The sequence below is a fragment of the Saccopteryx bilineata genome, chromosome 2 (genome assembly GCF_036850765.1).
Source record: "Saccopteryx bilineata isolate mSacBil1 chromosome 2, mSacBil1_pri_phased_curated, whole genome shotgun sequence".
NCBI classification, from domain to species: Eukaryota; Metazoa; Chordata; class Mammalia; order Chiroptera; family Emballonuridae; genus Saccopteryx; species Saccopteryx bilineata.
Genome location: NC_089491.1, coordinates 245,208,978 through 245,236,132, shown reverse-complemented (window position 1 = coordinate 245,236,132; position 27,155 = coordinate 245,208,978). Strand labels below are relative to the sequence as shown.

At 47.1% G+C, this 27,155-nt stretch overlaps 1 protein-coding gene across 2 annotated transcripts in view; it reads left to right on the top strand.

Annotated features, from left to right (window-relative positions):
* GRAMD1B (GRAM domain containing 1B) overlaps positions 1–27,155 on the top strand; it is a 188,024-nt gene that overhangs the window by 41,260 nt on the left and 119,609 nt on the right. For both annotated transcript variants that reach the window (XM_066259799.1, XM_066259800.1), the window contains one exon: positions 11,460–11,525. In XM_066259799.1, the coding sequence (XP_066115896.1) occupies positions 11,460–11,525 (66 nt within the window). The remainder of the gene's footprint in view (positions 1–11,459; positions 11,526–27,155) is intronic.

Sequence of the window (27,155 nt, the reverse complement as noted above, 5' to 3'; positions counted from 1 at the left end):
AGATGAGCCCGCGCTCAAGCCGGTGACCTCTAGGTCTCGAACCTGGGTCCTTCACATCCCAGTCCAACGCTCTATTCACTGCGCCACCACCTGGTCAGGCCAATGTTTATCTTATTTGAAAGGTTCACCTCGTCTAATTCAATTTGGTGCCCCCGGAGCACCCAGGCCTGAAGTGTAGTCTGTTGGGAATGTGGGTAAATAAATGGCACATCAAGAATTCATACTGAATGGTGGGCTTCTTGAGGTCATGGACCGTGCCTTACACATCCAGGAAGGCCTGGCAGGATGCTTTCAATGTGGAGTTCACACATGGATGAACACTTGGAGGCCCACTGTTACCTGCAGGAAGCTATAACCTGTGCATATTGGAGGGCGCTCAGCAAGGTGTCTTTCGGGGCTGGCCAGCGAGTAGCCAGTGGAAGTAGAGACCTGGCAGGGAGGACAAGGCTAAATATTTGTGTGTTCCCTTATCAGAAGCATGCTGTACACTGAGTATGTGCTAGGCACAGTGCTGGACACTGGGGATGGAAAGAAATGACAGAATAGGATCTTTACCCTCAAATACCTTAGAGTGCAGTAGGTGGCTGAGTTGTGCATTACTGTGTCCCAGGGAGTGTAAGTGTTATGATAAGGCAATACAGGGTGATACAGGACCATAGTGTGGGCGGCAGAAGGAAGATTTCCCTGAGAAGGTACCATTTTACAAGAATAGTGATAGTTATAATAAGAACTTGCTGCCGGATCTCTTTCTAAGTGTTTTGTGGCTATTACTTTATTCCATTTTTACAGGCCCAGTGAGGACAATACTTTCATTATCCTCATTTTATGGAAGTGGGGGTTGAATAGAGCAGCTGGAGTCCAAGTGTGAGTGCGGGCAGCGTGTAGCCAGAGCCCCTCAGGCTTAGTCACTTCAGGGACTAGAAGGAGGGAAACAAAGAGAGGACTGGAGAAAAGGATATACCAGGCCAGGAGGAGGGCGTATTCACAGAGAATGATTGGCGTGGCGAGTGAAATTCTGGCGTGGGCATGAGAGACGTGGGGTGTGAGAAGGTAGAAGCAGTCAGCTTATTAGGCTTTCTTGCTAAAGGAAGGAGTTTGAATTTTGTTCTGACATTATGGAAGGCTTGGAGGAATTCAGCCAGGAAGAGACATGATCAGATCTTCATTTCAGGAAGATCATGACTGTGTCATGTCGAGGATCAGCTGGAGTGGAGCCCGCTTGGCGACAGGAAAAGCAGTTAGGAGCCTATTAAAGTAATCCCTGCAAGGAGTGATGAGAGCACGTTCTAAGACATTCATCATCTAAGTGATGAGTAGAGGATGGGTGGCTTTGAGGGACAGTAAGGAAGCAGGATTTGAATCTGCAGGACATGGTGTGAAACTACGTAGAGGTACATTTATAGTGTCAATGAACCCTTATTTGTGGAGTATAAGGAGAGGAGAAAAGGATGGTGAATTCAGTTTTGGGCATGCTCAGATTGAGATTCCTGTTGGGACATTCAAGAGAGCCCAGCGCCAGTGCAAATGATAATAAAAATAAGTACTATTAACATTTGTTGGGTCCTTATTATTTTCCAAGGCTTCTGGTAAGGCTCCCTTATATATAAGCTGCTTTGAGGTGCTCAGATAACAGGTGGCAGAGCTGGAACTCAAACCCTGGACTTGATCTGGAAACCTCTTAGCTGTCCAGTAGAGCTTTCTCTGCTGATAGAAGTGATCTCGTTTGCACTCTCTAATATGGAAGCTACACGTAGTTACTGAGGACTTGAAATGTAATTGAATTTTTGCTTACTTTAAATTTAAATACAACCACGCATGACTAGTGACAAGTCAGCGCTCTGCTCGGCTGTCTTTGGGAATCACCAGGTCCACCACAACTGAAGCCTTGGGTGGGGATGAGACCCTGCAGAGACGTAGGGTAGTGCATTTTAATCTTTTGCGGGTCTCAGGGGTATTTGAGAATCTGACGAGAGTTATAGATCCACTCCTATGAATGTGTAATATTATTGCACAGTATTTTTTATAAGAACTTCTGGGGTCCATGAAACTTTGGCTCTGTTGGGATAAAGCTGGAAGAGGAAGGAAGCCAATTGGAATACAAACGCCTTCAGAGTGGAGATCGCATCTGTTTTGTTTGCTGCTCTATACTTAGTATCTAGATTCTAGAACAATGCCTGGTACATAGTTGGTATTTGATCATTTATTAAATGTGTGGCTGAGTGAGTCCTGGGAAACATTTCAGGACCAAGCAGAAGAGTGCATGAAATTCCTTAAAAAAAAAAAGAAGAGAAAAGCAAAAGTTGGACAAAATCCAAGAACCAGGAGCGGATGGTGCCATGGAAGGCAAGCAGGGGGAAGCTTAAAGAATGGGAATAATCATCTATGTCAAATAAGGTTAGAACACAACAGTGGCCATTGGCGTAGGTAGTAAGAGCAGACCTGGTTGGTAAAACGAAGGAGAGGTGAGGGTACTGCCCAGATTGCAAGGGACTAATTCATGAGTAAGCGGTGCGAAAGTAGAGGCAGTGAGGGTGATATCCAATGGGTCTGAGCCCTGGTTGCCCATCTGAATCACTGATATGCTTTTAAGAAATACACAGTTCTGTACTGGTCCAGACTCTTGATTTGTAAGTTTGGGGAGGGGTCAAGGAATCTGCATAATGAAACTCCCATCTTATTCTAATACAGTTTGGATGGCAGTTCGGCAATCACCAAGTAGTGTGTTTTTTCAATAAAATATGGCCCTGAGTGGAAGGAAGGAGAAATAAAGGAGTTGAGGGAAAGAGTTTGCTCTCCTTCCTCCCTTCCTTCCTTCCTTCCTTCCTTCCTTCCTTCCTTCCTTCCTTCCTTCCTTCCTTCCTTCCTTCCTTCCTTCCCTCTACAGGTAAAAGAACTATTAAATAGAGAAGTGTTAATGAGTTGTAATGAGTTAAAAGATAATTTAACCAGAGTCTGAATCCTTGAATCTTGGACCAGCTAGGTTCCTAGGGGAGCCATGAAGCAGAAAATCCTGCTAACTTTGTAGACAAATGATCAGTTTTCACCCAGAGCATTGCTGTTTTCTAAGTAGTTTTTGAAAATGTTCAGGTGTGTTGTGTAAGAAGCTGGCAGTCATTGGCTGTGCCCCAAATCACATCTGTTTACTTTCTATTATTAGCCTGTCCCATGCTCACCAGATGACAAACAGAAACAACTCGCTTTTATTCTCTGCTTCTTTGCTACCTGCCTTCCTTCCCCCACACGCCTTTTCTACTTGAATCTGAACTGGTAAATGCCAGTCACTTCACAGGTGCATGGGGTTCAGCGTGACAACTCAGCTTTCTCTGTTGTCAGTGAGGGTGTGACGGACCCTTCTATTCAGGTCAGAGGCTCTCAACATTTTTACCATCAGGGTCTCTTTATTGTCTTCCTCCCAAGCATTGGAGATTTAAAAATATTTCTGTGCCAACCTAACTGAATATTAAGTACAATTGATGTCCGCTCATTATGGCATACCTACCAAGGCCCAGGTACTCTCTGTAGATGTCTTCGACCATTTATTTTAAAAAATTTTTAAAATTATTTTATTTCATTGATTTTAGAGAGGAAAGGAGAGAGGGAGAGAGAGACACACAGGAGCATTGATCTGTTCCTGTATGTGCCCTGACCAGCAAGATCAAACCATCAACCTCTGTGCTTCAGAAGGATGTTCTAACCAACCAAACTATCCGGCCAGGGAGATTTCTACCATTTATAATCCTCACAGCAACCATTTAAAGCATGTGGTATACCCACATCTGATACTTAGGAAAGTTAAGTATTTTGCCCATTCTCACCCTAAGTGGCAGAGTCAGGACTAGAACTCGTGTCTTTCTGACTCCAAATTCTGACCTCAGATACTGTACTTGGATTACTCACAATTCAGTCCTCAACACAGTGGTACAAAGCTTCAGGGCCAGTAAGAAGCAAAGCATGATGTCCATCTCCATGCTAGTTCTGTGACACCACTGCCTAAAATAAGTTATTTCTTCATTTTTATTAATCAAAGATCTATATCAATCAAAGCAACTCTGAGCCATTGAAGCTTCTGATTAGCAGCTGGTCATTGGTGCTCACACACTGGATTGCTCTGACTCAGCCAAAAGCAAAGCAATGTGATAAATGAGTCTGCATCGCCCAAGTGTGGATAAATGTACAGTTTCCATTAGACTCTGGAGATGCTAAATTATAACTGGCTTGCATATCCCTATCACTGCTTGGAATCCCCCGAATCTCTCAAAACCCCTTCTGGGCTTGGGAGGCCATGACCCATTTGGTGTTGTCCGCGAGAGAAAGAGTTCTTTCTATTTATGAAGCACTAACTCAGAAAAGATGCCAAATTCTGTCTCCCTAGCAGTGACACTGGACTTTCCAAGGAGCAAAAGGACACCTTGCTGTACTTTCTGCAAGTATGCTGGGTTGGGAGAGGGAGGGAGGGAGATCCGTGGGATCATGGGAGCTACCCAGCCTGCACAGCTGAGCTTCCTGGGATAGCCTGTAACACTCTGCCTTTTGATGTGTGCTTTGGCTCAGTAACAACGGATTTCCAGGTGACCTTCTAGGATAAGCTCCAGGCACTAGCTTGCTGGTGGAGAGCACAGCCAGGATTCCAGATTCACTTTCCTTCAGTTGGTTTCCCTCAGGAACATTCTGGAATTTACCACAGTCCAGTAGTGCAGGAGTGACCAATAGTTTTTGCCCCTGGGGCCAGATTAGAAAGAAAACTTTTTTCATGGGCCGGACGAAATATTAAAATTTAAAAAATGTTAAATACAAAAATGATTCGTTTAAGGAAACAAAATTTTATTATGTAATTTGTTTATGAATAAATGTGAGAAAAATTTTAACATACAATATTATTTTAATGAAAATATATTTTAATAAAAATATAATTACTGTATAAATATCCAAACTGTATCGCAATCAATCGAAACAATATTTAATTAATAGAATGAGCAAATGAAATAATTATTTTGTTTTACAAACAGCCTGGACACGTTTTCAGTTATCAACTGCAGCTATTGTCTATGCTACAGTGCCACTTGATTCAGCACACTTGACCACAAAAATACCAAATTGTTTGACCTTGAGTGCGCACTGGCAAACTCCACCTAAAAGAATGTGGGTTTCACATTGCCGCTAAACGTCAAACAGTTCATATCGAGTACAGACGAGTACAAAAGTTGTAAATCTTTATAATGGAATCTTTTTAAAAAATAAGTATCGTGAATCCATTTGACCAATTATTGGAAGTTAACCCTAGATTAGTCACACGTGGATTTCTTTTCCGCATATCACTATCTTCTTAAATATCTCGATTTCCAATAATCAAAGATGCTTCCGCTTCTGAGTAGCTGAGATTTTAAAGTAGCGGAGAATGTTAAAAAATTTAATTGTGGGCCGCATAAACTCATTACGCAGGCTGGATCAGGCCTGCGGGTGGTATGTTGGCTATGCTTGGTCTAGTGTCTCGGAATTTAATTTATATAGTAGTTTTTACCTGTAGCATGAATTTGCAACAGGAGGGATTGAAGTTGACCCAGTGTCTTCTCTCACTGTCTGGGGTTGGGGTGGGTGGCACTGGTTCTTAGGCACCGCCTCTCCCCTGCGGTGTTAAGACAACCTTCAGTTGTTCAGTTGTTCGAGCCATTCCAATCCTTGTTTAGAGGTGGTTTTTTTAAGGCTTTGTAACAGACATTTTCATCTTTGAGTACCGTCGGCTGAACTTCCTCCAAGTTCTTCTCAATTCCTTAAGCTACAGAGCCCAGACTGGACACCCTGCCCACCAAGGACTTGACTAAAGTGGGCTGGTTGGGGATGTGGCCTGTGGCCTTCTGGCATTCCATTCTCCCCTGCAGAAACCCTGATTTGGTGGTTGCTTTCTCATGACTGCAGGGGACTTGCAGATGTGTGGATGAAGCATAGTGAGCTGTATTCAAGTGGTCTCTGCTATCCGAAAAGCTCACCTAAAAGTTTAGGTGAGAGGGTGAGGCAGCACCCGAGTCTCGGGGAATTCTGCTGGACAATGTTATTTCATGGGATTGAGTGGAGGAGTGGTTGGCGTCCACCTCACTTATTTAAGGCTCAAGTTCCAAAAATGGGAGGAGAGAGGACCAGACCCGCTGGGGGCTGCCAGGGAGGAGGGATCCTGTGCCCCTGGCAGCTGTTGCCATCATGGATCGATCTCAGTCCCTGCTGTTCAGTGTTCGCTGACAACCCCTGACAGAAGTGTCTGCCACCGGCACCTCGTCCAGTTCTTCCTAGCGTTGCCATGTCGCCGTGCACAGCGAATGCTTCTGCCTCCTGGCCTGGGGCCCTTTATGTCCTCTGTCAGCATAGGGCCGGTACGTGGTAAATGTTTGGTCAATGGGAACTGGAATGCCTTTTCTTCTCACTTCTGCCTGTCCTGAATTTATCCAAATTTCAAGTGTCAGTACAAAAAACCCCCACAAAAAAACACAAAAAAAACCTTGTTGGTGAGACAATTTCATCTACCCTGGAAGAAAGTGATCTTTCTCTATTCCACGTTTCATTTCATATTTACTTCAAAGAGCTATCAATTTCTACTTCTAATTGTAGTCACTTATATTGACTCTGCCTTACAGATTGTAAAGACCCTGAGAGAAGGATCCTTATCTGATTCATTGCTGTATTTCCCATGACCCAAAACAGAGCCATCCTTGCACATGCTAATTAATACCTAATGTTTTTTTCCAGCAGTTGCTATGTGCAAGACCCTGTTTTTTTCAGTTAGTTGTGCAAGGTAAGAACCGTCCTTAACACTGTCTCTATTTCGTAGGTAAGGAAAATGTCGTTCAATACTTGGCTCATGGTCTTATAAGAGAAAGTGGAGGAACTTGGACTCCATCCCAGGCAGCCTGTTTTGGACTCGAGTCTTAACCGTTATCTGGATTCTGCCTCTTGTTGGCATGTGTGCACGTAGAGGGTGTTATAAAAATACTTGTCCAATGCATGAAGGTTGATATTTCTTAAATTATTTAGAACCCGTTGAGGGTCATCCATAGTTGCTTTCATCTGTACCATCTGAACTGTTTCCCAAGCGACCGGGAGGCAGAAGGGGATGCCCGAGGTTGGTTCCAGTTTTGGTTCTAGAAGTGCAGCATAGCTTGGCCTCGTTGAGGTTCTGGTTTGGAAGTCAACATTGCCCTCTAGTGGGATAACTTGCTAATATCAGGTCAGAATTATTTTTTCTGAAACCCTGGTAAAATTGCCATTTAGTTGTGGGATTCTCTTTATTGGCTTAACTTTAAGTTTTGATGGCCAGATGGAAGGTAGAGCCAGAAGAAAGAACCAGCCCCTTATTGTTTAAATGAAGTCAGATTTGAGGTCTTCTTTGAAGAGGCCGTAATACTGATCCTGGTCATTTGGGTTGGTTAAGCCCTGTTGGCTGCAGATACCCCTCCCTCTCACTTCTCACATGGACTGCCCACAGTCTAGACAGGTGTTATTCTCTGGAGCTGTGTCTTGTTTTGAAACTGGAGATTCGTTTCCTTTGGGTTGTGTAGAGGAGGGCGCGTGATACATGTAAACAGGTCAGCCCGACGTGAGAAATCCCAAGGGTCAACAGCATGATAGTGTAATTTTGTCTTAAGGAGTTCATGCCAGGCTGTGAGACTTGGCAAAGGGGAAATGATGAGCAGCCAGTCCATAGTGCACAAGTGGCAAAAAGTGCTTTGTGTAGACAGAGTAAGTGAGGAGAGAGGGATTGTGTACAATCTCAGTTCTTGGCAAGCAACTGAGGGCTGTGTGTGGTGCCGTTCTGGTTTCTTATGTTTGAAGATTTGATGTCAGTTGCTTCTAAGTTCATTTACTTATTGCTGAGAGAACAGAACATAAGTGCATGGTTATAGCTGTAACCACAAGAAAAGTCACATGCTTGTTTGCTGTAGAGTGTGCAGGGCCTGGAGCGAGCATCTGCCTGCACAGTTATTCAGGTTGCAGCGCAGTGGGGACCCAGGCTAAGGAGTGGACGCTGTAGAGCTCACTGCATTTCATTGTGGTGGACAACTCTAGCAGAATAAGGAAACAACTCTGGTTTTACTGGAGCCTGGGTTCTGGTGACATTTATGGTAGTGGGAATTTACTGTTAAAATTATGCAAAGCAGGGGTTTGCTATCTTTTCCTGTAAGAGGATAGGCAGTGAATATTTTAGGCTTTGCGGGTCTAATGATTTCACTACTTATTCAGCTGTGTTACTCTGCCATTATAGCAAGAAAGCAACCATAGATAGTATGTAAATGAATGGGTTTATAACATGGCAGTTTGAATTTCATATAATTTTCATGTGTCATTAAGTGTTATTTTTTGTTCCTCCCAAACATTGAGAAAGGTAGAAGAACCCCCACCCCCTCAAAGGCACACACCATTCTTTTTCCCTCTTCTTTTTTTTTTTTTTTCAGTGAGAGAGAGAGAGACAGGAAAGGAAAGAGATGAAAAGCATCAACTTGTAGTTGCGGCACCTTAGTTGTTCATTTATTGTTTTTCATACGTGTCTTGAGTGAAGGGCTCAAGCCAAGCCAGTGACCCTTTGCTCAAGCTGGTGAGACTGCGCTCAAGTGGGAGCCCTCAGGTTTTGGACCTCAGTATCCCAGGTCGACACTCTATCCACTGCACCACCACCTGGTCATGTGGCAGACACCATTCTTAACTCACTACTATACAAACCAGGATGCTTCAGATCTGGCCTGGGAATTATAGTTTGGGGACTCCTGATTAGATGCCTAGAGTAGTTTAATTATTAGCCATTAATAAAAATTATGTCCTTACCCCAAGGACACCATAGAACGGCTCCAAAAGGAGAAATGCACCCCCATGTTTGTGGCAGCATTGTTCACAATAGCAAAGATCTGGAAACAGCCCAAGTGTCCGTCAGAAGACGAGTGGATTAAAAAGCTTTGGTACATATATACTATGGAATACTACTCAGCCATAAGAAATGATGACATCGGATCATTTACAATAACATGGATGGACCTTGATAACATTATACGGAGTGAAATAAGTAAATCAGAAAAAAACTAAGAATTATATGAATCCATACATAGAAGGGACATAAAAATGAGACTCAGAGACATGAACAAGAATGTGATGGCGGCCTTGGCCGGTTGGCTCAGCGGTAGAGCGTCGGCCTGGCGTGCGGGGGACCCGGGTTCGATTCCTGGCCAGGGCACATAGGAGAGGCGCCCATTTGCTTCTCCACCCCCCCCTCCTTCCTCTCTGTCTCTCTCTTCCCCTCCCGCAGCCAAGGCTCCATTGGAGCAAAGATGGCCCGGACGCTGGGGATGGCTCCTTGGCCTCTGCCCCAGGCACTAGAGTGGCTCTGGTCACGGCAGAGCAATGCCCCGGAGGGGCAGAGCATCGCCCCCTGGTGGGCAGAGCATCGTCCCTGGTGGGTGTGCCGGGTGGATCCCAGTTGGGCGCATGCGGGAGTCTGTCTGACTGTCTCTCCCATTTCCAGCTTCAGAAAGATGCAAAAAAAAAAAAAAAAGAATGTTATGGCAACGGGGGTGGGGGGAGGGGGCGAAGAAGTAAAGAGGGGTTGGGGGAGGGGAGGGGCACAAGAAAACCAGATAGAAGGTGACAAGACAATTTAACTTTGGGGGAGGGGTATACAGCACAATCAAATGTCAAAATAATCTAGAGATGTTTTCTTTCAACATATGTACCCTGATTTATCAATGTCACTGCATTAAATTTAATAAATAAATTAAAAAAAAATTTTGTCTTGCCTGACCAGGCAGTGGTGCAATGGATAGAGCATTGGCCTGTGTTGGGCAGATAAAATGTATTATGCTCACTTTGTTAAAGTGGCGCTGCCCACGTGGAGGCCGTTGCCCAGGTGATATTAATGTGTGTCTCTCTGGGCAGGTAGAATCCTTGTAGCCTGGGGCTTGGTTTTGGGATTAAGCCTTTCCCACCCTTTTTGATGTGGGGTGGTACAATCCAATCATGCCTCAGAAAGTGACTTTGTATTAGAGACTTCCCTATTTTGTATATTGGATTAGAGGTTGTGAAGCTACACTATAAAATAGGGGCACAGTAGGAGCTTGGGCTCTTGGTTCCTGGGATCATTAGAGGAGAGAGCGGAGCAGAGAGCAGAAGGAGGCCACGTGGAGGAGGCCAGGAGAAGCAGCCAAGATGGCGGAGTGCTGAATGAGAAGCCAGTTTGTGCAGTTTGTATCTGGGGTGAGGAAGGAGATGGGGAACTGAGGAGAATAAGGCTGGTGAGCTAGAAACCTTTGATTCTAGGAAACTCGGATAAGTCAGTGGATTTGTGAGCACTGAATGTGATTGGGTTTTGGAGCCCAGTGTGTGTTTTTACTTGCCCGCCGGGTGCAAGCTAGGATTAAAGACTATGGCCCACCAGTTTGTGGCTCCGTTGTTTCTTTACCGACTGTCCAAATCCAATGCGAACCTGCATGGGCCAGGAGGCTGCTGTGATAGTAGTAGTGGTCCTGGCCCTGGCTACTGGCTTTACAGCCTGGGATGCTGAGGACCCAGGTTCGAAACCCCAAGGTTGCCAGCTTGAGTGTGGGATCATAGACATGACCCTATGGTTGCTGGCTTGCTGCCCCAGGTTACTGGCTTAAGCCCAAGGTCGCTGGCTTGAGCAAAGGATCACTGGCTTAGCTGGAGCCCCTCAGTCAAGGCACATATGAGAAATCAATCAGTGAATAACTAAGGTGCTGTAATTATGAGTTGATGCTTCTCATCTCTCTCCCTTCCTGTCTGTCTCTCGCAAAAAAAAAAAGAAAAAAAATATATATTTCTTCATGAGCTGTTACGAGGTGTCTGAACAGCTTTTCTTTGTCTTGAGTAAGATGAAGGACAGTTGAATTCCGAATAACTTGAATGTAAGCATCTTAAAGAACTCTGTGAACTGAAGCTCTTTAATCATCCTGCCTGCAGGGCTTTAAGAAATGGAAGGGACTCCACCCTCTAATCCTAGTTTCACCCCTCAGCCTCCTCGGCCTTCCCTGGAGGCAGAGAAGCAGGTCAGGCCCTGACCCCATCAAATCTTTTTTCCCCTCCCTCCATACTTTTCCTTTCTCACACGGCCCCACCCCAATCTACATCAGATCCTTGAGAGCCTCAGCTGAGGTGGAAGAGGAAACCTGGAGACTACGAGGCCCAGGTCCAGAGAACACGGGGGACAGTTGTCACTCAGGCCACGTGGCCAGGGAAGAGCACGGTCAGGGTCTTCCTCTTCTGCTTTAGGTGTGTTGGGTGGGGTTTTCACCAAATTTGTGCCGTTTCTCATATCCACCGATATCAGTACACTCTGTGCAAACTTACAGGAGGAACGTGTATTTTTAATATTTAGTTAACCCCGTGTCTCTGTCAAGCTGAAGCCCGAATGGCCTCCCCTGGGTTGGGAAAGAAGCCGGTCCTTAACGGTCACATCCTGTGTCTTTCCTCAGCAGCCAGCAGAGCAGCCACGATGATGAGTCGAGCAGGTTCCTGAGTCCTCGGGCGCAAGAAGAAGGGTAAGCTCCCGTGCAGAGGGAGAGGGTGGGAGGAAAGATGGGGGGGAGAAATGCTGGAGTAAGACTGAGCTCCCACATGAGTGAGCATGGTGGGGAAATGAAGAGAAGCAGGAGACTGCCAGACCTCAAGACTGGTTAGAAAGATGCCCAGAAGCGAGTAAGCAACATGAAGGGACAGGTCCCGAAGGCTCCCAGTGTTCAGGAGGGAGACAAGTCAGCATGTGGCAAACCAGATACATTGGGAAGATGTCAAAGAGGACTTGGGACTTGAGACACATCTTAATGCAGGGGTTGGGAACCTTTTTGGCTGAGAGAGCCATGGACGCCACATATTTTAAAATGTAATTCCATGAGAGCCATACAACAACCTGTGTACATTATGCATTATCCAATAAAAATTTGGTGTTGTCCCGGAGGACAGCTGTGATTGGCTCCAGCCACCCGCAACCATGAACATGAGCGGTAGGAAATGAATGGATTGTAATACATGAGAATATTCCTTTTTTTTTTTTTGGTATTTTTTCTGAAGCCGGAAACGGGGAGAGACAGCCAGACAGACTCCCGCATGCATCCGACCGGGATCCACCTGGCACGCCCACCATGGGGCGACACTCTGCCCACCAGGGGGCGATGCTCTGCCCCTCCAGGCGTCGCTCTGCCGCAACCAGAGCCACTCTAGCGCCTGGGGCAGAGGCCAAGGAGCCATCCCCAGCGCCCGGGCCATCTTTGCTCCAATGGAGCCTTGGCTACGGGAGGGGAAGAGAGAGACAGAGAGGAAGGAGAGGGGGAGGGGTGGAGAAGCAGATGGGCGCCTCTCCTGTGTGCCCTGGCCGGGAATCGAACCCAGGACTTCTGCAGGCCAGGCCGACGCTCCACCACTAAGCCAACCAGCCAGGGCCGAGAATATTCCATATTTTTAACATTTTTTTTAAATTAAAGATTTGTCTGTGAGCCAGATGCAGCCATCAAAAGAGCCACATCTGCCTCGCAAGCCATAGGTTCCCGACCCCTGCCTTAACAGTTGGGTACCAGAGCAGACTGGAGTGGAAGGGGTCTCTTGTGCCTGAGAAAAGCTGCTTGGCCTGGGGTGGCAGGTGCAGCACCCGGTGGCAGCAGAACACCAGGACTGGAGTGCGTTGTAGGTGTTGGAGGTTAATGGAGAACGAGGTTGGACGTACGGGGTGCAGTGAAAATAAAGAAGTTCCCAAATGCTCACTTGAGGCTTTGAGGTGTGGGGGCCAGCCAGGATCTGCTTCGCGCGGTGCCTGTGAACCGTGGGCAGAGGTCTCTGCAGTTGCAAGTTAAACTGTGTCCGGAGAAGGTTGACTGCGCTGATGTTCAGTAAAAAGAGGCTTCAGCTGGCATACCGCGGGGCTCTGCTTTGGTATAGCTCTGTTTACCGTTTTTATCAACAAACTGGATGGAAAAGGAGAAAGTACTTGGACTTCATGTATCAAACTTCTGGCAGACACGCAGCCTAGAGGGGATAGAAAGCGCCAGTGATGACGGAATCAAGGTGTAGTATTATTTCCAAAAGAACTATGGGCAAAAATGAGGAGACCTTGTTGTTTAAAGTAAGTGAGTTATTAGGCCCTGGCCGGTTGGCTCAGTGGTAGAGCATCGACCTGGCGTGCGGAAGTCCTGGGTTCGATTCCCGGCCAAGGCACACAGGAGAGGCACCCATCTGCTTCTCCACCCCTCCCCCTCTCCTTCCTCTCTGTCTCTCTCTTCCCCTCCCGCAGCCGAGTCTCCATTGGAGCAAAAGATGGCCCGGGCGCTGGGGATGGCTCCTTGGCCTCTGCCCCAGGTGCTAGAATGGCTCTGGTTGTGACAGAGCGACGCCCCGGATGGGCAGAGCATCGCCCCCTGGTGGGTGTGCCGGGTGGATCCTGGTTAGGCGCATGCGGGAGTCTGTCTGACTGCCTCCCCGTTTCCAGCTTCAGAAAAATACAATAAAATAAAATAAAGTAAGTGAGTTATTATATATTTATATTTATCGTACATGTTTATAAACTTATACTGGAATTGTTTCTTAAGTGTGAGATTTTCCCAGGGAGTCAACAGAGTAGCCAGCAGAGAGGCCACGTGTCTGCATTGACAGGATTTTCTGTGGAACAGAGTTTACAGGTTTTATTTACTAGCCAAAAATGGGCCAGAAACATGACACAAGTGCCAAATGACTTTTGAGTCTGGATTTATGAATGGAAGCATGCAGGCAGGGATTAAAAAGAAACAAGAGTTTTGTTATCGGTTCTGATGCCGGTGAAAGTGGGATTCGTGCATGGTGTCATATAAAAAGCATTGTATCCGCACTTGGAGAAGCTTAGGCTTTTCCAATAAGATTGATTCAGGGTGGAAATAAAAGGTTGCTTATAGGTTCCCAAAATCTTATCTCCATCTGAATCGCCAAGGAAAAAGTCCAGTCTTGTCTTCATTGAGCCCAGGATAAAGACCGAAGTCCAGATATTGTGCAACACGGTTTAGCTAAGTCTAGTCCCGGTGCTGCTCAAAGCTTGTAGTTGGGACCCTGGCCGGTTGGTTCAGTGGTAGAGCATCGCCTGGCGTGCAGAAGTCCTGGGTTCGATTCCCGGCCAGGGCACACAGGAGAAGCGCCCATCTGCTTCTCCACCCCTCCCCCTCCTTCCTCTCTGTCTCTCTCTTCCCCTCCCGCAGCCGAGGCTCCATTGGAGCAAAGATGGCCCGGGCACTGGGGATGGCTCCTTGGCCTCTGCCCCAGGCGCTGGAGTGGCTCTGGTCGCAACAGAGCGACGCCCCGGAGGGGCAGAGCATCGCCCCCTGGTGGGCAGAGCGTCGCCCCCTGGTGGGCGTGCCGGGTGGATCCCGGTCAGGTGCATGCGGGAGTTTGTTTGACTGTCTCTCCCTGTTTCCAGCTTCAGAAAAATACAAAAAAAAAAAAAAAAGCTTGTAGTTGGGAGATCATCTGGCTGACAGCCCGTGCAACATGGCTGATGCTTAGAGACCTTTCAAATAAGCAAGCAAGTTAAGCTTCCAAGCAAGAATAGAGAGAGAGCTTTGCTAAACCCGTGCTTATATTTTGGGGCTGGAAGGATTATCTTTCCTTTAAGCCAACCAGTCAATTTCTTTAAAATGTGGTTTCTCCCACTAACCAGTCAAATCCTTCTTCTAGGCTAGATTGACAAGCCTCTGTGGTGACCATTCTGACTTCCACTGTGCATATCTTAAAGTGGAAGCACAGAAGCAGTCCCCTGCTACCACCCAGCACCCAGCACCAGACAGGCAGTACCTTGGAGAGGTCCTTCCCAAACCTGAGTTCGGGAGGCTGAGGCACAAGGGACTCTAAAGTCACAATGGATTCCTGAAATGTGCAATTGAGCCTATTAATACTTTAGCCTTCTAGCAAATTAATGGTGCTAAATGAAATGTTGAAGCTTCTTACTGAAGCAAGCTTTCCAAGTTTTATAAAATTTAATGTCCAACTCCCTTCGCTCTCTTTCTCCATCAAGATTTAGGTACCTGCCTACGTTAATAGTTTTCACTGTAGTCTGTACAAGTTTGATCACATCTGGTATCTGACGTACAGTCCTTTGGAAATGGATATTAATGGATAAAAACAATGAGGGTGGTAACTATATCATAAGGATTGGTGGAAGGAAAGGGGTTTAACCAGGAAAAGAGAAGGTTTGGGGTGACTATAACCACACTTATTAAGTACCTGAGAGGCTAAGAGATAGAAGTAGAGAGGTAGAAGTTATAGTGAGAAGGATTTGAGCTGGGGATAAGGAAGAACTTTTCTATGGTTAGATTAAAGCAGCCCTGCGATGGAGTGGGCCTTGCAAGGTAATGAACTGTCCGCTCCATAGAAGTGTGTAAGGAAAGCTGGGTGGTGTGACATCAGAAGGATTCTATCCTAGGTGAGAGGGTGGGACATCTCCTTTATAAAGCTTTGTGAGTCCTGACCCAGTTCTCTCAGTTGTTGTATGTTCATTATTAACCAAAATGAACAGTTTGGCTCATGAATTTAGACAGAGACTATATGGAGGCGTGGGGCCCCCAAGGAACAAAGACTACAATTCTTACTAAGCTACTTAATCAGTTACGATCCTTTGGCAGTTCCCTCAGTCTCTAGAGTGGCTCCTTTTCAAAGCTCTTTGGATTTCAACAGCCGTGCTCTCCAGTTAGGAGAGCCGTGGCGTTCCCCAGCCAGCTCTCTTCCCTGTGTTGTGTGCCAGACACCTTCTGAAGTGTCCCTTCCGTTTCTGATCATGATGTCCTCAGTAGCTCCTATCAGCTCCGTGGTTGGCAGCTCCCCCACTGCCTTTGTTCTGTCTCTGCCGGGGGAGGCATTCCTGGGAGAGCTAAGTGCTGAACTGTGCGTTTCTCATGGCGATTCCGTCTTACTCTAGGACACGGGCTGCTCGCTAATTAGAGAGAGCTCTGCCTTCTGTTCCCATTTGGAACTGTGTATGGATATAAATTATATTCCAGCTCCTTCTCTACCCACTCCTCTCACCAAAGAAAATGTTACAATGGGTCTGCCATCTAAAACTTCTGCTAAGAAAAATTCTCTAGGTGTCTTCCCTGGTTCTTTCTCCCCATCCCTGACTCACTGGGAGCTAGCTCCCTCGATGCTTTCTGGTGGATGGTACATATAGTTTAGCTCACCTTGACAGTATGGGAAACAGAGAGGGCTGTGAGCAGAAGTATGCTTCCCGGGGTGGTCCCTGTGGCCCCTCCCCCCTCAGAATCTAAGACTGTAATATGTTCATCATGGCCTCTGTTTTCCTGGGTTGGGGGGAGGGGACAAGTCTCCAGAGTACTCCTTAACCACCCAGCATCAGCTCAGAACAAACCCTTACAGCCTGCACCTAATCCTTTCTCGAAAATGTTTCCACCCAGTGAAGACACGCTCTGGGGCAGGCCAGGGTCTGTGATTCACAGGCCTGGGGCAGGCGTGAGACATGAACTTGGGAGATGTCAGCAGTGGTGATGAGCTGGCTCATGCTCCCTGCTCTGGGCCTCGTTTGATGGACACAGCGCCTTGCTGGTTTCGGCGGCGTTTCCTACACTGGCAAAGCCTTTCCGTGATCATCGCTTGTACTCTTTGCCACCCTCCTGGGAGGCATGAAGACCAGGTATTGTCATTGGGAACCGAAAATGGTCAGGAACGAGATAGGTAATATGGGCCCTTGTAAGTGGCTCCTCCTCATTCTCTAAACTGTGTGATCAGTTATCAGATAAAGGATAGTTTAATAGATCAGGCAAAAAAAAAAAATTACGATTGATTTTTTTTTCTCTTTGAAAGATCAAAATTGTACTCTTTCAGTGTGAGATGTACTTTTACATTGATTTTTCATTTTCCTACACAAGGTTCAGAATGGGTATAATATTTAGACATAAAATTGCTCCCCTACTATGATCTTTAAAAAAATATGTCCACATTATGGCAAAGGGCAAAATGTCTCCATGTGCTGTCCAAACTTAAGGTCTTCCAAGAACTTTTATCCTCATTCACATCAGTTTCTGTCCTGAAAGAAAAATGCCTTTGGAACCATGATGGGGGCAGACAGAGGGTAGGGGGTGCAAGTTGGCAGTCATTTCCTGAGCAGGTGTGCGTCAGGGAGAAGGGCCGCTTTTAGGAAAGTAATCAATTTATAAGTCATGGGGATTGTCTCAGAGACAGGAATGATCTCCCCAGTTTCCAGCAGAAAGCAGACTAGATCTAACTTCCCGAGGTTATGTATATGTGTGTGTGTAATGGAAGACTGTCCAAGACATCCCTCCATTCTTGTCCTTCTAGAGAAAGTCAGGGGTACCGATAACAAACACCAGTTCCCAGATTCAGCCCACACTGAATTCAAGGCATATTTAGAGGATAAAATATCCAGAACTTGGTGATGGATTGGACATAGGGTATGAAAGAGAAGGGGAGGTCCCCAGAGTTAGTCCTGAGATTCCAACTTGCTCAGCAGGGTAGCGTCACCTGTTAGAATGTGAGGAAGCCAGGTTTCCGGATGAGGCCGCACAAGGTAGCTCTCGCTCACAGGGGAAAGGATCAGCTGCTGTGAATAGGAGATAATGATGGGTGTGGATGCAGGTGAGTTCATAGGTGGTGTGGTAGGAAGGTGAGGAGGTTAAAACAGCATGGTCTGTTTTCTCCGTGTCGTAGGAAATGACGTCAAGGATGGTGGAATGGGAATAGTGTAGGATCTGTTTGGGGGTTTCTTGTATCACCTTTTCTCTGATTAGCTTAACCTGTCTTAGGAGAATGCTCCCTTTCTCCCAGGTGGGATGGTGCAGGTCAGCTGCGTCCCACCTCTTCTATAGGTGCCTCTGTGGGCTGTGGTGCCTCTGTCCAGTCCAGGGGTCCCCAAACTTTTTTCACAGGGAGCCAGTTCACTGTCCCTCAGACTGTTGGAGGGCCAGACTATAAAAAAAAACTATGAACAAATCCCTATGCACACTGCACATATCTTATTTTAAAGTAAAAAAACAAAACGGGAACAAATACAATAGTTAAAATAAAGAACAAGTAAATTTAAATCAACAAACTGACCAGTATTTCAATGGGAACTATGCTCCTCTCGCTGACCACCAATGAAAGAGGTGCCCCTTCCGGAAGTGCGGTGGGGGGCGGATAAATGGCCTCAGGGGGCCGCATGGCCGCAGGCCGTAGTTTGGGGACCCCTGGTCCAGTCCTTGCTCCCTGGGACGCACTCTTTGGTTTACTTCCCTGCCTCCCCACTAGTCCCTGAGACCCTGGAGGTTAGAAACTATCTAATTTGTTTAGCAGAGTCAGTGCTCAGCAGAAGTTTGTGGAGTTCATGAAGGAACAAATGGATAAACTAAGATAATAGATTTTGGGGCCAACGGGCAGGGCGGGCCCCTGGACTTGAAGCTGGGCCACAAGGCAGGCTCGTCACTTCGACCACTGGTCCTGCCACCATGTTCCCATTAAATGCAAAGATGTTTTCAGTTCTGCTTATTCTATCCCAGAAAGTATCCCGAAATAGCATCTTTCCAAAGCAGTCTAGCTCCATCTACCTTCGAGGCCGCTGAATTCCCGGCGGGCCCGTGGACACTCAGGTGATCTCCCCCGTCAGCTCCCTCACCACGAGGAAGGAGCCCAGTATCAAAGCCTTGGGGAGCAGTGCTCGCCGCTCTCCCCCTCCTTCTCTCCAGCAACTGACATCACATGCAGCAGCGCTCCGTCCTCCCGGCTGAGGACGACTGAGGACCAGTCGGAGGAGGAGAGGAAGCTCACCAGCTGCCCAGAGTGCTGCCAGATGTGGAAGAATGGAGGAGGGCTCTGTGTGGAACTGTGGTTTGGGCTGAAGGCAGAGGGGATCTTGGTGACACAAAGGGCCTCTCCCCGCCCCCGGCCCTCCACCGGCCTGTGTTTTGTGTTGAACATCAGTGGGGAGAGCTCCTGCACAGGAACCACGCTGGACAGCAGACGGAACTGTGGAGGCAGCCCGTCCAGGCAGCTGCGGAGTGACCTCCCAGCCCTCGGGGCCCCAGCTGCCATGTGGCGGGCGCTCCCCTGAGCCCAGCATGGTGTACAACCTGCGCTCTGAGACGGTGTCTTGCAGCACGGCTGTGAGACAGGCCTGTCACTACCACGTATCTTCCCTGAGGAAGAAGCTGTTCTTTCTACGAGCCAAGTAGGTGGCAGAGGGCCCCTGGAGATTAGAGTTGCCTGGGACTCTTGACAGAGACAGGAGTGCTTTTGGGGTTGGCTGCTCAGGTTTGGGGATATTGTAGTCCCTTGCCAAGTGACAGGCTCCCCAGAGGAAGACAGTCAGTGATTTGTTGAAAGAGGCTGAAGGGACAGGGTAGCTGTGTGGCCTTGGGTGTGGATGGAATGTTTGGGCCTCACTGTGTGTCTCCCAGGGGGGCTACTGGGCTCTCTGGGTTCTTCATAGCTGGCTGGTAGCATTCTGTTCCTCTTTCATGGTAAATTACTTTAGTTGGTAAAGAACTTGGAGATCCCAAGAGAAAGATCCTCTAGAGAATGGAGTGTTCTGCCTGATTTGGGTTACCCTGGTGTCTTCAGGGGTGCTGAAACTTCCCTTTCAGTGATGGGGACCTCTGAGCGAGGCGCTTGGGGGTGTCAACACTGTGTTCCTTCTTATACTCACTCATGAGGGGCTTTGCTCTGAATGCAGAGCTGCCCGAGCAGGCCGCCGGGGGATCCCAGAGAACACCAGGCATGACATGCTTTCTCTAACGTGGGCCCCGTACCTGGTAGGGTTGTGGTACAGTGGTCCCTAACTCAATATGCGCCCACGCGCGCTCTCTCTCTCTCTCTCTCTCTCTCTCTCTCTCTCTGCCACTGTGACAAGTGGTGGTGGTGGGGGGGGGTCCTGGAGGGGAAAGAGGTTGCAGCCCCAAGGATCAGAGTTAAGTGTGGAGGTGAGAGAGGGACATACAGTCTTATGGGCAAATGGTGTTATTTACTTATTTAGCGAAGATTGAAACAGTAATAATAAAAATGAAAGATTGGAGGAATGCAATGAGGAGAGAAAAGGAAAAAGAAAGAGTCTAAATGGATTTCAAAGGTAGATAAGGAGAGGTAGGAGGTGAGTTGATCTTGATTCTTCCTCTCTCTCTCTCTCTCTCTCTCTCTCTCGTTCTTCACACACACACGTGTGTGTGTGTGCATACAGGCATAGATGCACATTAGTGTTTAGGCATCTGTTAACAAGAATTTTGTCCCCGGGGGGTGTTCTCATGGCAGAAGTTTAGAGCGTGGTGCAGAGACTGGGTCCCTACTCTGATGAGATGACTTCTCAGGTACTGCCCAGGGCGGCTATGCCTTGCACACAGCAGTCAACTGAAGGCGAGTGACAGGATCAGAGATCCTCTGACACCGTGGCATAGTGCCGGTGGCAGAGACAAGATTCTTTCCGCAGTTGCCATGTGAAACTTGGAAATGCTTGGAAGACCCAGTGACCTTAGCTTAAATGCTGGCTCCACCACTTACTGGCTGGGGTGCTTTCACAAAATCATTTTATCCTCCCTAAATCTGTTTCCTTTCTTAAAAAATGGAGATAATAGTGTCTACTTAGAGATTGTGGGGAATCACAATGAGGTAAAGTGGGAAAAGCACTTAGCACTGTCTGACACGCAATATGTGGTGCGTGTCAGCTTTTGTTATTATTACTGTCAGCAAACAGTGGGCTTGGGCTAAGCCTGTGAAGTAAGCGCAAGGTGAGTTTTAAGCTCCTAGAGAATTGTAGGTTGCAGACCTTGGTTTGGGTAAACCACGAATGAGAGGTGACGTTTGATGACTCCTAAATTGCCCCGGGGAAGGTAGTCCCGCAAACTCCGGTCCTCAGGTGGCCAGCTCATTTTCCATCTTAGCGCTGATTGTGTTATCATTAGATCTCTTTGTTGACTTGCTTGTTGTCTGTCTCCCCTGCTGGTCCCTAAACTTCATGAGAGGAGGTCCTGTCTTTGTTTTGTTCACTGTGCACCCCACACCTCGTATAGTGTGCTCAATAACTATTTGCTGAATGTGTCAATGAACACATGAAGAGCTATCTAAGACTTTTTACTAACTCTAAAATGGTATGATCATGGGATTCTGTGATGACACCCCTCAAATCGAGGACCATTCACGAGCCCTTATACCTCTGTTACTCTCTGGCTTTTTCATGGTCATGGAAACAGTTTGATTTGTGACCGTCCCTCTTGTGCGTCCTCCTTTCTCCGACTCACGTACTCATTTCCTTAGGGGATGGCTTATTCTTGTGGAAGACAGCACATACAGCATTCGGAGAGGGAGAGGAGAACGTTATTTTAGGTCTAGGTTAAGCTCTGACTTTTGGGGGCAGGGCAGCGAGGCAAGTGGGCCCTCGGCCTTCCCCACCCGCCCCGGCTCCCAGTTTATAGCGCCTCTCTGGTGCTCCGCTGCTTCTGCTGCCGTCAGCAGAGCTGTCTGGAGGTGTAGCCATCACCTGCTCTGTTTCTCCTACCGCTGCATTTCTCCTTTTCCTCCCAGTACAGGGGGCATCAAAACTTACAGCTCAGCAAACTCCATCTCTGCCGACACCATAGCTGGGATCTCGGTTTGGTCAACAGGCAGGAATGGTTGGTAAATTTGATTTCCTATCTTCTTCCTGCTGGGAGCGATCCCATCATCCTACCAGCCGGGGTGAAGGAGGCCTCTGAGTGGGTGACATCGCAGAGGCTCAGGCAGACTGTACCCGCAGGCCTGCCCCGCTTCGTGCTGCACTGCGGCGTTGAGATGCAGTTGGAGGCCCAGACCCGGGGTTCTCTTCTCAACTTGTCACCGATTGCTAACATAGGCTAGGTGCAGCTATCTGCAGGGACTGCTCACTGCTTTTCCACCTAGGTGGTGAGGAAGCCATTGCACCGGAAGTCACTGCCACTCCAGCTCGGTTTCAGACCTCTGTCAGGAAAGAATTTCGGGGCGTGCACTTATCTATTACATGGATAAGTGTATTTATAACAATCATATACGTGCTCTATGGCACTAAATATTTTGTTTATTATATAATTAAGCAGGAAAATTTAAAGGATGAGATTATAAAGAAATGTATAATATATAAGTTCTCATATTTTCTTCCAATACTGCCACGGATAAGTGCTCTGGATAATGAACAGCCTACCTGGGAGACAGTGTGCTAAGGCAGTGGTCCTCAGGCTTAGCAAGGATTTCAGAATCCCATGAGCTGATTCAGTATGCAGAGCTCTGGGCCCTCTCTTCACTTCTGCATCATGTGGACTGAGTTAGGCTTGGGAATTTGCACAATTAACATGTATGCCAAGTGATGCTGACTCAGGTATTCTTGGACCACACTTTGAGAAGCTTGCCCAGTGACCTGAAGCCTCTTGTTACCCTTGTTCTAGCTCATATCAAGTACAGTACACAATTTATTATTATTATTATTATTATTTATTTATTTATTTACATTCGGTGAAAGGAAAGGGGATATTGAAGCAGACTTTTGCATGCTCCTTGGCTGGGATCCACCCAGCAACCCTTGTTTTGGGCCAGAGTACAGAGCTATTTTTAGTGCCTGAGGCTGACTCACTTGAACCAACCGAGCTATCCTCAGCACCGGAGGACACGCTCAAACCACTGGAGCCACTGGTTGCGGGAGGGGCAGAGATAGAGAAGGGGGAGGAGGGAGAACCAGATGGTCACTTCTCCTGTTTTCCCTGACTGGGAATCAAACCTGGCATGTCCATACGCTGTGCCAACACTCTATCCATTGAGCCTCCGACCAGAGCCAAGCACACAATTTAATAAGGATGGGGTAGGGAGGGCCCAAGCGTCCCATTCCTGGCCTGTTACATTAATTTTTTGGAAGCCTCTGTCAGACCTGTGGTTCCTTTTAACCCCTAGTCTGGGGACATTGGTATCAGTGCATAGCATAGCCCAAGAATCTCTACTCTGTAAGGAGAAAGGTGGGTGAGGTGGGAATGTGTAATTAAATTAATCATTTCATCTTATCTGTCACCAACTCTTTTGGTTGCTCAATGCTGCTTCTTATCTTCAGCCATGTGAGTGAGTGACAGGCAGTTAATGGCTGGGCTCCCTCCCTCTCTGTGCCTTTTTCTCCGCTGTCTGAAGGTGAAACTCTTCCAGAGCAGAGGAATCCATTGTAACCCTGGTGCTAACAGTTCTGGGGCCAGGAGAGGGGCTGAGGGAGTGGGGAATGTCTGCATACCCACTCTCCCTTCAGTGTACAAACAAAAGCTTCCTTGTGTCATTCTTTATGTGAGCCTGATGAATGAGTTAGTAAGTAGTTTCGGGGCTAGATTTTTGAAACTCCTATTTTATTGTTAGGTGCACAACAGACTTGCTTTGGGATGCACAAAGTGAACCATTTCACCTGCTCATCCCGTCTCTCTAGAAGTAAAACAGAACTATTACCTGTTTCCTTTTCTGGGCATCTTACACAATGGGTGGATTCCCATCTGGCCGAAAGATTTCACATCATTGTTCATACAAATTAGTCTATAGAACAGAGATCTGGGTCATAGATGAGGAAGCCCTTAAGAAGGGATTGAAGGTGTCAGTTACTCTACTTTTTCCTAATCCATGAATTTCTTCTTTACTACCTACACCAAGTGGTTATCTGTCTTTCTATGAGTAACTTCTATAGTGGGAAATTTGCTAAGGATGTTCATTGGGCTCTCTTTCAGTAAACAAACCTATCGCTATAGGAAACTACTGCAGACCTTCAGACGAGAAGAGCCAACCCAAGACAACAGAGAGTGTCTGTGTACCTAGGGGCACAATATAAGTTCTGAGTCATTATTTGTAATTGAGTCATTATTTATAATCTGAGTTATTATTAGTAATAAGAATAGCTGCTGTTTTGAGAGCTTTCAAAGCTCTCAAAGACTTTTCTACCTTATTTCAAGACTGTTCTACCTTATTTCATCACAACAGCAACCCTATAAGGGAAGGCACTCTTCTACCCATTTTCTAGAAAAGGAAATGGAGGCTTAGATTGTCCACTGTCGTTCCACGGAAGTGGCAAAGTGGAGATTCACTCTAGAGCTTGTTTTGATTTGCAGCACTTAATGACTTCCCCTTGAGAAAGGGCACATGTGGCTGTTGGGCACTTGGGGTTCAGTACAGAACCTTCTACTCTTATATCTGATGGTTCTTTCTTTACCAACTTCTAGAATTGAATGAAGCTCTGCACATGGAGGTATAGGAACTATAAGGTCTATAAGTGAAAGCTTTCTCTTGAAAAGCTTCAAACCAGACAGAACAGAGGACACAATGACAAGGAGAGAATAGATCTCAGTGATTCTGAATGATCCAATTAAGAATGCCTGAAGGCCACATCAAATTTTAAAAATCTTTTACAGGTATGTTTCCAATGCCTCGTTGATTTTAAGACGTGCCTTAAGGTTTTAACTAACAAGTTGTCTGTAGGGAGGTTCCAGTATATCTCTCTGCCACTTTCTGATGCTCTTTTTCAGTTTCTTGATTCTTAACCTGCAAAACAGAACAGTTAGTGCCAAATCATTGAAGGTACCAACGGAAGCCTCTCTAGGCATTTACATGGCCTGTGGAAGTTCACCTTCCCTTTCTTTCTGCACCAGGCTCACCGGCACCCCCAACTGGCTGGGGCTTTGCGGGGAGAGGAGGGAGTGGCCATTTGATTCCTCCTCAGGAGTGAGATCTGGCTTGCATCAGCAGGCAGAAGGCAAGAGCAGTGGCCTGGGCTCCACTCCTTCAACCGCGGAGGGCAGGGGTGTCTGCCTGGCAGGACAGCCCCCATCTCTTAAGAAGGAAGGACACTTGGAGAGGGGAACTGCCAGTGGAAAGGGAGAGTTACTGGTTGGAGTTGCTGTGCAGATGGGTTTGTACGTTCTCTTTAGAGCCTCTCCTCGGATTCCTCTGGGGCCAGTGAATTCTTCCTTGGATATTTAAACAGCATTTTCTTTGGTCCTTCTTTCCTTTCCCACCCCATGCAGCTTCCGGTAGCTGAGTGTTTTCTGGATGTAAGGGCTACAGCGGTAGACCATATTGCAGCTGGTACAAACCCGGCCGGCAGGAGAGGGAGGAGGCTGTGGAAGCACACCCCTCCACAGTTTCCTTGTGCCTGTGCCTTGCCCGCGTTGTAGCTCCTCCTCTGCCTCGGTCCAAGAATTAGTGGCATCTTTCTACCTTGCTCTCCAGAAGAAACTCGATTGCTCAAGGACACACTCTGACTTGAGGCTTTCCCTCCGTGCCCACTTACCTTCCCACTGGCCCGTTCTGGCAGCTGCCAGAGAAGAATGGGGCAGTAAAGCCCTCTCCTTCAAGAGGAGCCCCTGAGGCTACTGCCGCTCATGGGACTGTCCAGGGGTCAGTGCCTATAGCCTGTCACCTTGTCTTGTTTTTCTCTCAGCATCAGCAGTAGTCGCTGGAGGGTCTATTTAGTGTCCTGTATTCGGTGGTGTCCCAGGGGCATTTGGACAACCCCTGCACCTTCCATCCTAACTCTCCTACCTGCACCGGCCTCTGCAGCCTGCAGTGGAGAGTTGGTTGTGCAGTGGAAACATGGATGGCTCCTACTTACCTTGCACTGTATAAAGGTTAGGCGTTGGGATTGGCCTTCCTCTCCTCCCCTTGGAGCTGACCCCTGCTGAGTGAATCCTGTGGCTCCACATAGTCTCACTCTAAACCAGGGGTAGTCAACCTTTTTATACCTACCGCCCACTTTTGTATCTCTGTTAGTAGTAGAATTTTCTAACCACCCACTGGTTCCACAGTAATGGCGATTTATACAGTAGGGAAGTAACTTTACTTTATAAAATTTATAAAGCAGAGTTACAGCAAGTTAAAGCATATAATAATAATTACTTACCAAGTACTTTATATCAGATTTTCGCTAAGTTTGGCAGAATAAATTTTTATAAAACAACTTACTATAGTTAAATCTATCTTTTTATTTATACTTTGGTTGCTCTGCTACTGCCCACCATGAAAGCTGGAACGTCCACTAGTGGGCGGTAGGGACCAGGTTGACTACCACTGCTTAAACCCTTGTGTGAAAGGCTCTGAAATCCTAGGTGGCCTGTCTGTAGGACCTTGGTGAAAACTGGTACAGGCGTAGGAGTGAACCACTAGGGCAAGGAGAGGGTAAATGATCTGCCTTATGAATTTATGACCTCTTCCACTTTTGGAGCATTGACACAAATTTGTCATTCAAAAGTACAGTATAGGGACTGCTGGCTGCAGGTGGTACGATTGGGTGTGGAGATGGAAAGTAACTGAGAAAAGAAATTATATAACCAGACCAGTGCCAGCTTTGCATTGTCACCAGTGCAGGTTGGACGTTTCCTGTCGTTTCCAACCCCCTGAGTACCCTTTGGATAGCGATTATAACGACAACATTATTTTGGTTGACATTTATTGAATGTGCCTGTTCCATGCCAATCACTGCACTCATTTAACTTTCACCTTTTTTCTATGAAATCGTATTAATTACTGTTACCTCCATTTTATAGCTAAGAAAATTAAAGCTAAGAGAGGTGTCATAACTTGTATCATACTGCACAGCTATTAAATGATGGGCTGGAATTTGAACTCAGGCAATTAGACCCTAGATATTAACCACTTTCCTACACGGCCCTGTGCAGTTTAGAGGCTGATGTTGAGATGACACCATTGATATTCTTGTTGCTTGAGAGGTCTTAGAAATTGCTAGAGGCTAAGGGAGGTGGGTCTCCCTTTTGCCTACTATTTTTTCTTACCATGGGGAACCCCAATGTGACAGTGCACCGATGCCAGCAAAGACCCTCAGAGACATGAGGTATGAGCTTCCGTAGGCGAGCTGGTGAGGGAGACCAACACCCTGGCCAGTTCCTTGTTGGACTTGAATAGCCCTTCCTCCTTCCTCCTTCCTCCTCACATCTTCCTTCTAGGTGAGGGTGCAGTACTATGGGTGACTGCTCCCGAAGGTTATTTCCTTTCCTCCTGGAACCTTAATTCTCACCACCCATCTCACTACCTCTCTGTCCTGATGGCTTCAGAAACTAGCTGCCCGCCCCCCACTCCCACGCTCCCACCACACCTGACTTCTCCAGAGAGCAGTTTGGCTTTGCAAGACCATCAGACTTGAACTTTGCAGTTAGCTGCCATTTGAGGCCAAGCGGTTTCTATCCATCCAT